Here is a 15,389-nt window from a genome sequence, read left to right as displayed (position 1 = left end):
CAGAGAGGAAGGGAGGAGAGAGAGAGAGAGAAACATCAGTGATGAGAGAGAATCGTTGATTGGCTGCCTCCTACATGCTCCCTACTGGAGATTGAGCCCGAAACCTGGGCATGTGCCCTTGACTGGAATTGAACCCGGACCCTTCAGTCTGCAGGCCGATGTTCTGTGGATTGAGCCAAACCAGCCAGGGCAATAAAGCTGTTTTTAGATGACATAATAGTCTACATAGAAAATGCCAAAGAACCTATACACAAAAAAACTCTAAAACTCTAATGAGTTCAACAGGATTATGGGATATGAGCTCAAGATATTAAAAAAATAAATTGTATTTATGTACTAGCAATTAACGTGGAAATGGAAATAAAAATATATTTAAATTGCTCAAAATATAAACTTCAGTGTAAATTTGAGAAGACATGGAGAACTTTTATGCAGAAAACTATAAAACAGGAAAAAAAATCTAAATAAGCTGTGTTCATAGTTTAGAAGGCTCAACATAATAAAGATGCCAATTACCTCCAAAGTGATGAATAGATTAAACACAATTCCTATAAAAATTTCATCAGGTTTTTGTAGATATGGGAAAGATTATTCTAAATTTATATGGGAAGCCAAAGGAATTAGAATAGCTAAGACAGCTTAGGAATCACCAATTTCGAGATAGCACAGTAATCAAGAATGGTATTGGAGAGGGATAGATACATAGATCAGTGGAACAAAATAGAGAACCCAAAAGTAATCCTATACAATAAAGAGGTAATATGCAAATTAACCCTCACACCCTCACAAGATGGCTGTCTATGACCAGGCCGGCAGGGTGGTTAGTGAGGGACAACCAAACGACTGAACAAGCAGGCTGCGTGGGGCAACCAGGCCAGCAGGAGGGTTAGTGAGGGACGACCAAAGAACTGAACAAGCAGGTTGCATGGGGCAACCAGGTCAGTAGGGGGATTAGTGAGGGATGACCAACTGAACAAGCAGGTTGTGTGGGGCGACCAGGCTGGCAGGGGGGGTTAGTGAGGGATGACGAAATGACTGAACAGCAGGCTGCGTGGGGCGACCAGGTCAGCAGGAGGGTTAGTGAGGGATGACCAAATGACTGAACAGCAGCCTGCGTGGGGCGACCAGGCTGGCGGGTGAGCCGTGAAGGGTGACCAGGCTGGTGGGGGGCAGTTGGGGGCGACCAGGCCGGCGGGGGGCACTAAGAGGTGACCCGGCTGGCAGGGGGTGGGGGGCAGTTAGGGGCGACCAGGCTGGCAGGGGGGGCAGTTAGGGGCGATCAGGCCCGCTCGCAGAGGCAGTGAGGGGCGATCAGGTTGGCAGGGGAGGGCAGTTAGGGGCAATCAGGCAGGCAGGCAGGTGAGCAATTAGGAGCCAGCAGTCCAGGATTGTGAGAGGGATGTCCCAGATTGGAGAAGGTGCAGGCTGGGCTGAGGGCCCCCCCATGCATGAATTTCATGCACCGGTCCTCTAGTCCCACATAAATATAGCCAATTGATTTTTGACCAGTATACCAAACTTTCTCAGTTCAGTGTAGAATGGGTAGACCTCAACTTAGAGTGCTGCAAAATTGGATAATATCAGTAGAAACAAAAAACTCCAAACGAGAAAAAAACCAAAAACCTTGATCTAAACTTCACATCTTATAAAACGCATAAATTAAAAAAATTTTTTAAGAAGAAAATGAGCCCTAGCTGGTTTGGCTTAGTGGATAGAGCGTCGGCCTGCAGACTAAAGGGTCCTGGGTTCAATTTCCGTCAAGGGCACATGCCCAGGTTTTGGGCTCAATCCCCAGTAGGGGGCATGCAGGAGGCAGCTGATAGTGATTCTCATCACTGATGTTTCTCTCTCCTCCCTCTCTGAAATCAATAACCTATCTAATAAAAGGGTAATATGCAAATAACCATCACTCAGCTACACCCATGATTGGGCCGGCGGGAGGCTGGGGGGCAGGACTCGGGGTGGCCTATCCAGCTGTTGAGAGGCGTGGGGGGCGGGACTCGCGGGGGGGACCGATGGGGTTGGCGGGAGGCGCGGTGGGAGCGGCGGCGGCCGGCGGCGGCACCCGGTCCCGCCCCTCAGTGTTCGCGGGTCGGAGTGGCGGCGGTGCCTGGGTCCCTCCTATCACTGAGGGACCTGGGCGGTGGCGGTGCCCCATTCACGGATGGCGGCATGACTGGGAATTGAACTAGTAATCTGTGCACAGGGTGATGCCTAACCAACTGAGCACACTATACTTGCCAGGGCTCAATAATGCTTTTTTAAAACTAAATATGCATTTTCACTATACCCCAGCAATCTCACATTTGGGCATTCATTCAAAATAAATGCAAATGAGTTCACACAAAAACCTGTGTATTATTGTTCATAGTGCTTTGCTTGTAATAGTAAAAATCTGGAAAGAACCACATTTTTTTGCAGTAGGTGAAAGGTAAATTGTAGTACATCCATACATGGAATACTATTCAGCCCTCAAAAAAGGCAGTAATTATTGGTGTGTGCAGCAACTTCGGTGGATCTCAAGGGCATTAAGCTCAAAATATCAAAAGGGCACATAACTCTGTTCTCACATTTATATAATCTGAAATGATAGAAGAAAAGTTGGGAGATGGGTGGCTGTGGGTAGAGCTCAAGAAAAGGTGGAATACTACAGTCTTTCTTAAAGTGAAGTGGGACTCTCATTTGCATGTAGTTTGTTTATTGATGTTTCATGTCTCCAAGGCTTACATTTAACTAAATGTGATTGATGGTGTCAAACAATGTATTTACTTTAAAAAAATAAAAAAATGAAGTGGGGAATGGAGAGGATCCTATCTAATAAAAGGGTAATATGCAAATTAACCGCCACTCCATAACAAAGATGGCTCAGACCTCTCAGCCCCACCGGAGTCCCCCAGTCCCGGGGGGTGGGGGTGGCAGAGTGAGCATTCCGCGCCCGGCTGCGGATGGGCCTCTGGCCAGGCCGGGGTGCGGAATGCTTGCATAAGAAGAGAAGGAACCGGCAAGCTGAGCAGAGTTGAGTGGCCCCTGACTCCCGGGCAAGGTCAAATCCAGGTAGCCAGAGGGGGGCGGGGGGTAGAGGATCGTGTGACTGGAGGGGCTGGTGGTATAGGCACAGGGGTGAAAGCCGGCTGAGAAAGAGGAAGGAAGCCCTTTATCAGAGTTCCTGAGAACAGAGAGGGAAGTCATTTGCATTTCCCAGTGGAGGATGGGCCTCTGGGCTGCGGGGAGCCTCTGGGCAGCTAGCGAGGAGCGGCCAGGCCCTGCAGAAAGCTACTGGCGTACGGATTCGTGCACAGGGCTACTAATCAAAATGTCAGTAGTTGAAGAAGGAAGATACATACATGTATTACTTAAAATTACATGAACTAACATACATATATTGGGAAAAGGAAGGATCAAGAAGAGTAAAAAATGCCCAAGATATGAATCTACATTTGAGGAAGGAAATATCATGTGTATGTTAATTAAATTATATTAATATATGTTTATGGTTATATTGGGAGGAAGAATTGATAGTAGCATGAAATGAGTATGTAGTATTCAAAATGGGTAAATGAAAATCTGCTCTCTCATGGCAGCCCTGACCACGTGCAAGTACTTGTAACATGGCTGGTTCCATTTGAGGCATGCTGTGAATGTGAAATACACATTGAAGTTTGAAGCTTACAAACTAGAAATATCCCATTAGTATTTTTTGCAGTTATGAAAATGATACTATTTTAGACATATTGGGTTAAATAAATAATTGAAAGTAATTTCACTTTTTTTTAATGTGGCCACTAGAAAATTTACAGTTACATATGTGGCCTGCATTGTATTCCTCTAGACCAGCAATTTTCAACCTTTTTCATCTCTTGGCACACACAAACTAATTACTACAATCCTGTGGCACACCAAAAAAAAAAAAAAAAAAAAGTTTCTTGCTGATCTAACAAAATGTAGGTATAATTTTGATTCATTCACACGGGATGGCTACTGTGTTGGCTATTGTCATTTTTTAAATTTGACAATCTAAGGAAAAAGAGGTCAGTGCTCCTGACTAAATAGTTTAGTATTGCATCTTTTAAGACTTCTTGTGGCACATGGGTTGAAAATTGCTGCTCTAGAATCTCTAGTCTAGTATGGGTGGGGAACATCTGGCCCTTGGGCTGTATAAGGCCTGAGAAATCATTTGGTCTGGCCCTGCCACGGCATTAGGGGTTGGTTAATTAAATGTTTGACCAAATATAGAAGGCTAATTTTAAGTTGATAATTTTGTATGGCCCTGGAATGATGTTAATATCCAAGTGGACCTCGGCAGAAAAAAGGTTCCCCACCCCTTGTCTAGGACCTGCAGTTAGAATTGGTTCCCCTGGGGAGTAGGCTGAGTCTGGGGAAAGCTGGTTAAGGGAGAGTTGTTCTGTATTTTAAAGTCTTTGTTGCTATTTGATTTTTAAAACATGTTAATGAAATTTGATAAAAAATTACCTTTTTAACAACGGCTGTGTGTGGTCTCTACCTTAAAATGTTAATTTGTCATATTCTAAATTATATAGTCAATGTTAACCATAGTAAGGAAGTTTGGAATTAAAAGTAGTCATTATCTCGTCCACTGTTTTACCTTCAGTTCAATTTGCTGTAATCAGAAATAAAGTACTTGTTTTTCCTGCTTTTGTCTAGCTTATTGCAGGAGTGACCAGGATATCACCTTGTAGAAGTAATGCCCACAGAAAGCGGGAGCTGTTCAACTGCTCGCCAAGCAAAACAGAAACGCAAATCTCATAGCCTTTCTATACGAAGAACTAACAGCTCTGAACAGGAGAGGACGGGTTTGCCAAGAGAAATGTTAGAAGGACAAGTAAGTTAGTGCTGAGCATGATTGTAATGTTCCAGAAATAGCCAAATATACACAGGTCTCTAAAGTAGAGAAAAAGTGTGGGTTACCAAAAAAAACAAAACAAACCTAACTTCCCTCCCCCAAATAAAACTACTGTCAAATACAGTAACCTACACAGTGACAGGATTCAATTCCAAGGTTAATGTTTTTTTGTGTTTTTTAAAAATATATTTTTATTGATTTAAGAGTGGAAGGGAGAGGGAGATAGAAACATCAGTGATAAGAGAGAATCATTGATTGGCTGCCTTCTGCATGCTCCCTCCTGGGGATCAAGCCTGCAACCTGGGCATGTGCCCTGACTGGAATCGAACCCAGAACCCTTCAGTCTGCAGGCCGATGCTCTGTCCACTGAGCCAAACCAGCAAGGGCCCCAGGTTAATGTTTTTACAATATATAGTAATAAAAAAAAGTGGGTGTGACAGTTTGGATCAGTTTTTCTTCTTTGTTCTGTTCTACAGTACAGTTTTTATTCTACAGTGCAGTTTTAGTTATCTGTCTAATAGTCTCAAGAAAAGGAGAATCAGGTATTATTTCAGTGATCTTTCTGTTCTCTGGAGAGTTTCTGGAATGAGGTCTTTCAGTATGTTTTCTTGGCTTTCTCCTTTTCCTGTAGTGAGAATATCATCTATTTGATGTCCCTTTTGATCAGATGAACTAATATTTTATTGATAAGGCTAAGTTTTCTTACACTTTTTCTAGTTCCTTTATTATGACAAAAATGTGTTAGTTTTTAAAGGGTATTGTGAAACCTAAAAGTATATTTGATAATAAAATAGATTATAACTATATGTAATACATATTCATAATAGTATAGGTAAGCATGTAGAGAAGCATACATACATATAGTTTTATGACCATTCCTTCACAATTATAACTAATTTAACAGCCATAATATAACAGGAAAATAAGGCTGAAATCTGAGAAATTGGCTCATTAGAATGTTGGATCTTATTAGAACCGTGCCTGGGACTCGGATTTCTGGGCCTCCAGGATGTAGCTTCTAGGAGGGCAGCAGTGCACACTCAGAACCTAGTGCAATTGCTTGTCACGTAGTAAATATTCAGTTAGAACCCTGTTAATACGTATTGAATGGATAAATAAATGAACAAATACCTTGTTCTGCTTTATAAAAGAAACTACATTTTAACAGTATTGGAAATAAAAACCATAGACTTTAAGGAGCCTCCAAAATGGGTTTGATATTCTTAGTGTGTTAGTGAGCTTGGGTGGCCATAAGAAAGTACCACATAGACTGAGGGGACTTAATAGAACTTTATTCTCCCTCAGTCTTGGAGGCTGAAAGTTGGAGATCAAGGTGTGGGCAGTTTCTCCGAGGCCCCTTGGCTTATAGATGGTTGTTTCCTACTTGTGCCTTCACATGGTTGTCCATCTGTATGTGTCTGTGTTTTCATCTCCCCTTCTGATAAGAGCACTAGTCAGATTGGATTAGGACCACCCCAGTGACCTCGTTTTACCTCAATCACTGTAGCTCTGAATAAAGTCATGTTCTGAGATGCAGGAGGGTCAGGACTTCCGCACATGAGTTTGTGGGAACACAGCCCATAACTCTTAGGAAAGAGTTTGAACCAGAGCTGTGCAGTGGACCTTCTATGATGGAATGTTCTAGATCTTTGCTATCAGATATGGCAGCCATAAGTCTTAGGTGTCTCCTGTGACTAAGGAATTTAAAAAATTTTAATTAACTTACATTTAAATAGTCAAATGGAGCTACTGGCTACCATGTTGGTCAGTGCAGGTAAATAGTCTACGATAATGTGTTTTTTTTTTTCAATTCTTACCTGATGATACTTTTTTTTTTTTTTTAATTTGATTTAGAGAGAGAGAGAGAGAGAGAGAGAGAGAGAAGGAGAGAGGGGAGAGAGAAACATTGATCAGTTGCTTCTGTACACACCCTGACTGGGGATTAAACCTGCAAACTTAAGTATGTGCCCTGACCGGGAAGCAAACCTTTGACTTTTCAGTATACGGGACGATATACCACCACTAACTGAGCCACATTGGCCACTACTAACATGTTTTTTTGTTTTGTTTTTTAAAAAATATATATTTTATTGATTTTTTACAGAGAGGAAGAGAGAGGGATAGAGTTAGAAACATCGATGAGAGAGAAACATCGATCAGCTGCCTCTTGCACACCCCCTACTGGGGCTGTGCCCGCAACCAAGGTACATGCCCTTGACCTGGAATCGAACCTGGGACCCTTGAGTCCGCAGGCCGACGCTCTATCTACTGAGCCAAACCGGTTTCGGCACATGTTTTTTTAATTGTTAGATTTATTTACATTTCTAGCAGTGAAAAAGTCTATAACCTTTGCTAGCATTTCCTAGCATGAACTGCCTTATGAGGTATGTGTGTTCTTCTCTTGGCCTCTGAGGGCCTGCCCTCCATTGTGATGTAGCACCATGGGTAATTGCATCTCAGGGTAACCTTTTGTGAAGGCCATTCAGAGCCCTCCAAGCTGCACAGCCTAGGACTGCTCCCAGCCCTCATCGTGGTGTCTCCAGTGTTCCTTGGATGGTGCCTACTCGTCGATGATTCCAGTGTCCTGAAAGGCTGGTGTGAGGTGCTTTGCCTGGTTCAGCAGCGGGAGGAGGGTAGCAGTGGTGTGGGGGCAAGCAGTTGTCTTAGTGGTTGTAAGCAGAGGGGTCTGAGAACACAGGTGGTTGATTTTACCAGTGGTTTTGAGTTGAACAATAGGTCATCATTCTCTAGAGGAGGTTACAGTCATGCTCTTGAGTTTGTGGGGGAGCACTATCAATAGTGAAGATTAGTGTGAAGAAGCTATAGTAAATTATCTCTTAGATTCATGAGTCGGAAGTAGTTTAGGAAGCAGTGCTTAGCTCAGGGATGAGAAGTCTGTAGTTGCAGAGGGCAACTGAATCTCTGTGCGCATGGAGCGTTCATTGAGGGTCGTCCTTTATCCAGGTACATGCTGCTGAGGTAAAATGTAAATCCCTTTACAAGCTTTACTGAATCATAGTAGTTTTTCTGTTAGGAGTTTTCTCAAGTGATACTATAAGTTAAATTCCTCAGTTCAGGGTCTGTGAAGTCAAATGGCACTAGGAGAGCTGTTAGGAAAGGTCAGGAGGAGCTCTGTCAGGCCTCTTGCCCTCTAGTGGAAAATTTCTCATTTCACTGCACATTGCTTCTTGATTGTCTTTATTTTATAAAGTGACATTAACACTGACATCTTAGTTTTAGCTGCATTACAATTACATTTTAAGAGGCGTTTACTATTTAAGTAAATGTAACATTTCAGTGGCTGAATAAGGATCTTAAACATTGTGGGTGTAGGTGAGTTGGAATTGATAGACATAAGAGGAGATTGGGCCTTGGGAGTCAGAAAAGCTTCCAAGTGACACTCTGAGGAGGGCTAACTGAATGAGGGTTTCTGCAAGAACATGGCACGGAGAGGGAAGAGACTAGGCAAGGGCCATGAGGCGGGGCAGACAGTGTGTTAAACATTAATTGTGCTGGTTTAGTTTAGTTTAGTTTTCATTGTTACTTTAAGATTTACTTCTTTTTTTTTCATGTTTTTTTTTAATTGGTATTTTAGAGGGGTATTGAGAGGCTTCGTGGACCAGTTCTATCAGATTCAGTTTATAAACAAGGCTTCACATATATTTTCAAGTAGCTTGTAAAATTTACTTGAGCATTCTGTGATTACTTCAAAACATACTGCTAAAATGCTTATGTCATTAGAGATCATTTTGCCTAAAATTCTTGTCTTCCTAAGAAGTTAATGTGAAGGAATTTAATAAATGTTATATATATTTGCAACTCACTAAACATCAAAAAGTTTGTTCTGCATATAAATTTGAAAAACCACTTAGAAAATTACTGTGTCAGCAGTTCAAGTATTAAAACACTTTTTTAGAAATACTTATTAAGAATTTTGCTTAAGAATACTCTTAAGTACTGGGAAGGGGGGTCACACAGAAGATAATCTACACAATAGGCCATGTCCTTAGGAAATTACAATAGAATGTAGACTGTGTCAGTCTCCCTGTTATTAGCAGTGTCTGGAAGGTAAATGCTTGTGAACACAGTTGGTGCCTAGGGCACTGCTTACTCATTTACCATACCTAAAAATTTAGCTGAGATGTTGCTTCTTCCCACTGACTTCCCGTGAGGTGTAGATGGAACTGGAGGTATGCAGAGCACGTGCTGAGGCAAGCAGGCACCAGGAGCTAACTGGGAACTTAATTGGTAATGTTTTCATTTAATTGATATAAGTTTTGCTTTTACAGGTGAAATTTTTCTTTTTTCTCTTCTCATGATAATCTTTTAGGTATTACATAGAGTTACAGTGGACATGAGGATTCTATAAGGCACAATTTCTATTAATATATAACTTATTAAAATTAATTTATAATACCACACGATAAAATTTAAAGGCTACTTATAATGTAATTAAAAAAATCCTCACCCAAAGATATAGTCATTAATTTTATAGAGACAGGAAGAGAGAAAGAGAAACATGGGTCAGTTATCTCCCATATGCTCCCTGACTAGGGATTGACCCGTAACCTAGGTCCTAAATCGGGAAGCAAACCCATGACCTTACGGTGTACGGGACAGTGCTCCAACCAACTGAGCCACCCCAGCCAGGACATAATATAATTTTATTTATGAGAACTGCATGCCTTCTCTACAAATTTGGAATTTTAAAAATAAGGTAGGCTTATTTCCTCCCTTGTAAAAAAACGATTATGTTGTTTTGAAGAAATGCTTATTCTTTTTTTTTTTAATGTATTTTTATTGAATTTAGAGAGGAAGGAAGAGGGAGAGATAGAAACATCAATTGCATGTATTGAAAGCCTCCTGCATGCCCCACACTGGGGATGGAGCCCACAGCCCAGGCATGTGCCCTTGACCGGAATTGAACCTGGGACCCTTCAGTCTGCAGGCCGATGCTCTATACACCGAGCCAAACTTGCTAGGGCGGAAATGCTTATTCTTGAATCCCATATTATCCTGGGTAACCATTTGTACAATTTGATTTTAGTTTTATCTATAGAAATTTGAGACTTTAAGTTCTGTAAGCATTTTATGTATAAGAAATAAAACATCTAAAGATAAAAAAGCTTAAGATAAAAGATGATTCACTGGAAAAAATATATTGGTACTTGGTATCAGAGTTTGTCATTCATTTATGCATTTTAAACAAAATCTTCTTTTTCTACAGGATTCTAAACTGCCTTCCTCAGTTCGCAGTACACTTTTGGAACTGTTTGGTCAAATAGAAAGAGAATTTGAAAACCTTTATATTGAAAACTTAGAATGTGAGTATTTCCTCTCTTAATATACTTTTATAACTTTTCACTTAAAAATCTTTGAGAGTCAAATTTGTGGGTGGACATTCACCACTGTACTCGTTTTCTTTTCTGCTGCCATATCAAGATTAGTGGCTTTGAATAACACAATTTATTACCTTACAGCTCTGCAGACTAAAATCAGGTGTGGGCAGAGCTGTGTTCCTTCTGGAGGCATGAGAAGGAATCTTCTCCTCCTGTTTGTTTGGCTTGTGGCAGATTTCATTTACTTGGAGTGAGGACAGTGTCCCCACCTTTTTGCTGGTGTTCCCAGCGTGTAGAGCCTGCCACACTCTGTGGCTCATCCCTCCTCTGTCATCTCTGACCCACTCCTAAGGGCATGTGGGAAGGATGGGTCGCCTGAGTCATGCAAATTGATCTCCCTCTCAGTGGTTCTTCACCTTAGTCATACCTGCAGGGCCCTTTGGCCATGAGGTCACATGTTCACAGGTTATCTTTGGGGTGGGCAGTGTTATGCTGACCACACCTGCTGATCTGAATTATGATTTTATAAAAAATAAATGCATCTTACATAAAGTATACTATAAATTATGAAAACATTGATTCATGGTTTTCTTTTTAAATTTAAAATATACTGTATTTTTCAAAAAATATATTTTATTGATTTTTTACAGAGAGGAAGGGAGAAGGATAGAGAGTTAGAAATATCGATGAGAGAGAAACATCGATTAGCTGCCTCCTGCTCACCCCCTATTGGGGATGTGCCTGCAACCAAGGTACATGCCCTTGACCAGAATCAAACCTAGGACCCTTCAGTCCACAGGCTGGCGCTCTATCCACTGAGCCAAACCAGTTAGGGCTAAAATATACTGTATTTTGAGGATTTCCTAAAATGTATTATCTGTTTGACTTATTAGTTAAAGGTAAATAAAAATAATTTTTAATTAGTTTGTCTTTAGTTTTTTTTTTTTTTATATGTGTTTTTTTAAAACAATACAAATATATTTTATTTGAAATAAAAATGTTGCCCAGCTGTCGTGGGTCAGTGGTTGAGCATCGACGTATGAACCAGGAGGTTACAGTTTGATTCACGGTCATGGCACATACTCTGGTTGTTGGGCTCGGGACCCTTCAATTTGCAGGCCAGTGCTCTATCCACTGAGCCAAACCGGCTAGGGCTCTTTGCCAGTCTTATAGCTGAGTATCTTGTTCCAGTCAATTTTGGTGTGGGTAACTGGAAGCTGCCGACACAAGGCCTTGAATGTGGTATCTGGCATTGTTTGATGGTTTTCGCTAATTGCTGTCTGATACTCATTTTCTGCATGCTCTATGATTTTAATAAACTCCTTGGTAGTTTGGACTTCATTCGAAACAGTTACTGAATCCTGTACATCTTTATGACTAACCAATTGAACACTGCCATCTTCATAATAATGAATCTGAATCTTAAGTACTCCAATCTCCTGGGCTGTAGGTAGAGTGATGGTGAACTTTCATTGTGATATTCAATACCATTCCAGAAGTTTTTTAGGCTGAAACTGGTGGCTTTCAATACATGCAATAATGGTCTGTTGCTCTTCTATAGTTTGAACATAAACAGCACAGAAGCCATTGAAATAATGATCTTTCACATAGGCCCTTAAAGTGCTGTCACAGATTCTCTCCAGGACTTCAGACCTCCATCTACTAGTACTTCCTCTGGCTGGAAGTAACTTGCTTCTTTCTGTAATTGATTAAACTTAAAGGAAATTTTGTTTCTTGGATCAAAAAATCTGCTATTATTCAGGTCACTGTGTTTTGTAATTGAGACTTGATCTTCATATCCTTCTCTTTCTATAGATGTGAACTGATCCATATTATACTGGGCAAATGCATGTGTTGCCCCTTCCTCAAGGAAATGGTCATTCATTATTAAGAAGTAGCTGGGCATTTTTGAACTAGAGGCATGGTGCACAAAATTTGTGCAGGGAGGGGAGGGGTCCCCTCAGCCCAGCCTCCACCCTCTCCAATCTGGGACATCCCTCTCACAATCCTGGACCGCTGGCGCCTAATCGCTCACCTACCTGCCTGCCTGGTCGCCCCTAATGCCCCCCTCCCCCCGCCAGCCTGATTGCCCCTCACTGCCCCGCCTGCAGCCTGGTCACCCCTAACTGCCCCCCGCTGCCGACCATGTTGCCCCCAACTGACCTCTTCCTGCTGGCCTGGTCACTCCTAACTGCCCTTCCTGCCGGCCTGGTCACTCCTAACTGCCCCCCCCCTCTGCCAGCCTGGTCACCCCTTACTGCCCTCCCCTGATGGCCTGGTCACCCCTTACTGCCCTCCCCTGATGGCCTGGTCACCCTCAACTGCCCCCCCCTGCTGGCCTGGTTGCCTCCAACTGCCCTCCCCTGATGGCCTGGTCACCCTCCACTGCCCCCCCAACTGCCCCCCCCATGCCAGCCTGGTCGCTCCTAACTGCCCCCCCCTGCTGGCCTGGTCACCCCTTACTGCCCCTCCTGCCAGCCTAATCACCCCCACCTGGCCCCCCTGCTGGCCTGGTGCCCCCAACTGCCCTCTCCTGCTGGCCTGGTCACTCTCAACTGCCCCCTCCTGCAAGCCTGGTCGCCCCACGCAGCCTGCTGTTCAGTCGTTTGGTCGTCCCTCACTAACCCCCCTGCTGGCCTGGTCGTAGGCAGCCATCTTATGAGGGTGTGAGGGTCAATTTGCATATTACCGCTTTATTATATAGGATGCTTCATTAAATTCCTCTGGGGGGGGTGCATGAGTGATGAATTTAGCAGCTATGTGTAACTTCTCATTTGACACCTGATCCTCGAAGTCGGCCATCTTGTCTTTAGTTGTTTTTTTTTTTAAATCCTCACCCAAGGGTGATCTTTGATTTTTTTTTTTTTTTAGAGATAGTGGAAGGGAGGGGATGGGGTGGCGGGGGGATGGGGGAGAGCAAGAGAGGGAGAGAGAGAGAAAGAGAAAGAGAAAGAGAAAGAGAAAGAGAAAGAGAAAGAGAAACGTTGATGTGAGAGAGATACATTGATTGGTTTGGTTGCTTTCCGCACATGCACTGCCTGGGGCTGGGAACGAACCTGTAACCCAGGTATGTGCCTTTGACCAGAATCGAACCCAAGAACACTCATGGTTAGAGCAGGCTGACGTTCTAACCACTGAATGAAGCCAGCCAGGGCTTGTCTTTAGTTTCTTTTTTTAAAAAATTCTTCATTGTTGAAAGTTTTACGTGACTCTCTTTTCCCCCATTGATCTCTTCTCACCCACTCCTGCCCCCCAAAACAGGCTCTCACCTCCCTACTGTCTGTGTCCATTGGTTATGCTTATATGCATGCATACAAGTCCTTTGGTTGATCTTCCCCCTCCCCCCTTCCCTGCCCTCCCTCCGAGGTTTGATGATTTGTTTGATGCTTCTGTGTCTCTGGATCTATTTTTGTTCATCAGTTTATGTTGTTCATTATATTCCACAAATGAGTGAGATCATGTGATACTTCGCTTTCTTGGACTGGCTTATTTCACTTAGCATAATGCTCTCCAGGTCCATCGATGCTGTTGCAAATGGTAAGAGTTCTCTCTTTTTTACAGCAGCATAGTATTCAATTGTGTACATGTACCACAGGTTTTTAATCCACTCATCTGCTGATGGGCATTTTAAGGCTGTTTCCAAATCTTAGCTGTTGTAAATTATGCTGCTATGAACATAGGGATGCATATATTCTTTCTCTTGTCTTTAGTTTTTTTTAAACAATTTCTATTCACCTGAAACTAATACAAAATATTGAATGTAAACTAATTGAAAAAACATTAAAAATTTTTTATTTTAGAAGCAATTTCTTCATTTCCTTAAAGTAGTGATTTTCAACCATTTTCATCTTATGGCACACATAAACTAAATATTCAATTCTGTGCCACACCAAAAAATACATTTTTTTGCCAATCTGATAAAATAAATAGGTACAATTTTGATTTATTCACACCAGATGGCTATTGTTGTGTTGGCTGTTAGATATAAATATTTCTCTCTTCTCCGAGTCCAACGAGGCTAGAGAGTGGTCCAGTTCCTGAGTAGGGGTGACTGGGGATTGAGAAAATGAAAGAGACAGACACAAATACAGTAGGGGAAGCTGGGACTGGGTGGGACCACTCTCCTCTGATGGAGAGACAGGGACCCAGAGCCAGTACAGCGAGTTTATTTTATACTGCAAAAACCAGGAAGTTTTACTAAAGCCCAAGACAAAGGAGATTATGTGCATTCTTGTGGGTTCTTTGTAATCGTCACTTCTGGGTGGGCCAGATAATCATGTTTGTTCCTGATGCTTGGCTGGATTTAGATAATGAAACCCACCCCCTGATGCCTAAGCTGAAAGTCAAGCTGACATCACACCTGCCTCTGGCAAGGGTATTCTCTGGCAAGGGTATTTCCAGGACGTGGCTCTGCCGAGGCCACTGGATTCAGCTGACAATAATTAAAGAAATGCTCATGTGCCTTCCTGGGCGCTCTCTACAGGCTGTTATTTTTTTTTTATCCTTTATTTAAGGGAAAAGAGGTCAGTGCCCCTGACTAAATAGTCAGGTATTGCATATTTTAAAAATTCTTGTGGCACACCAGTATGCCTGATATGACACACCAGTTGGTAATCGCTGCCTTGAAGAATCAAGCAGAGTAAAAAGGAAACATATCTGTCATTATTCTGCCTGTTGACCCATCCCACTGTGCAAAGGAAAACATTTGCTGCATTTTTTGCTTTTAGTTCTTCTAGTAATTATTTTATAAACGTAATCTGTTTTTGCTCTGTTTAGTTTACATGAAGTCATACTTTGTAAAATGTTAGGAAATGTGTCCTTTACCCCTCACGGCTCTATTACTTTCCAGTTTTTGTTATTTTCCAGGGTTTGTGTTTGTAAAAGTTTTAACCATAATCAGGTCTTTTATAAATTGATTTTAAAAATTGAATACTAATAAACAGCTTTTTATTATTAGAATACTTTTACTCTAGAACTAAGTGGTGTGGTTGGGTCAATAGTGAAGAGAGTATAATCCTATGTCATTTAAGCTTTGCTATTAGAAAATTTAATGTTTTAATACTGTATTTTCCTTGTAAGGCCATCTTGAAAATTTACGGAGGAAGAAATTATTCCAACATTTTATAAAATAAAATTAGGTATCATGTACTGCATCTAATTTTAAGCATTTTTCTTTAGTGTCACAGTTG

General features: G+C 41.9%; 1 protein-coding gene and 1 pseudogene across 4 annotated transcripts in view; one reads left to right on the top strand and one right to left on the bottom strand.

The window, feature by feature from the left end:
- The window catches only part of WDR37 (WD repeat domain 37), a 79,384-nt gene that overhangs the window by 22,088 nt on the left and 41,907 nt on the right, over positions 1–15,389 (top strand). For all 4 annotated transcript variants that reach the window (XM_054726532.1, XM_008150299.3, XM_054726537.1 and 1 more), the window contains exons 2-3: positions 4,663–4,840; positions 10,089–10,185. In XM_054726532.1, the coding sequence (XP_054582507.1) occupies positions 4,703–4,840; positions 10,089–10,185 (235 nt within the window). In that variant the 5' untranslated portion in view covers positions 4,663–4,702. The remainder of the gene's footprint in view (positions 1–4,662; positions 4,841–10,088; positions 10,186–15,389) is intronic.
- LOC103293899 (F-actin-capping protein subunit alpha-1-like) lies at positions 11,349–13,002 on the bottom strand (annotated as a pseudogene).

Source organism: Eptesicus fuscus, chromosome 2, assembly GCF_027574615.1.
Source record: "Eptesicus fuscus isolate TK198812 chromosome 2, DD_ASM_mEF_20220401, whole genome shotgun sequence".
NCBI lineage: Eukaryota > Metazoa > Chordata > Mammalia > Chiroptera > Vespertilionidae > Eptesicus > Eptesicus fuscus.
Note: the sequence above shows the minus strand (reverse complement) of the source record. Positions and strands in the feature narration are given on the sequence as shown.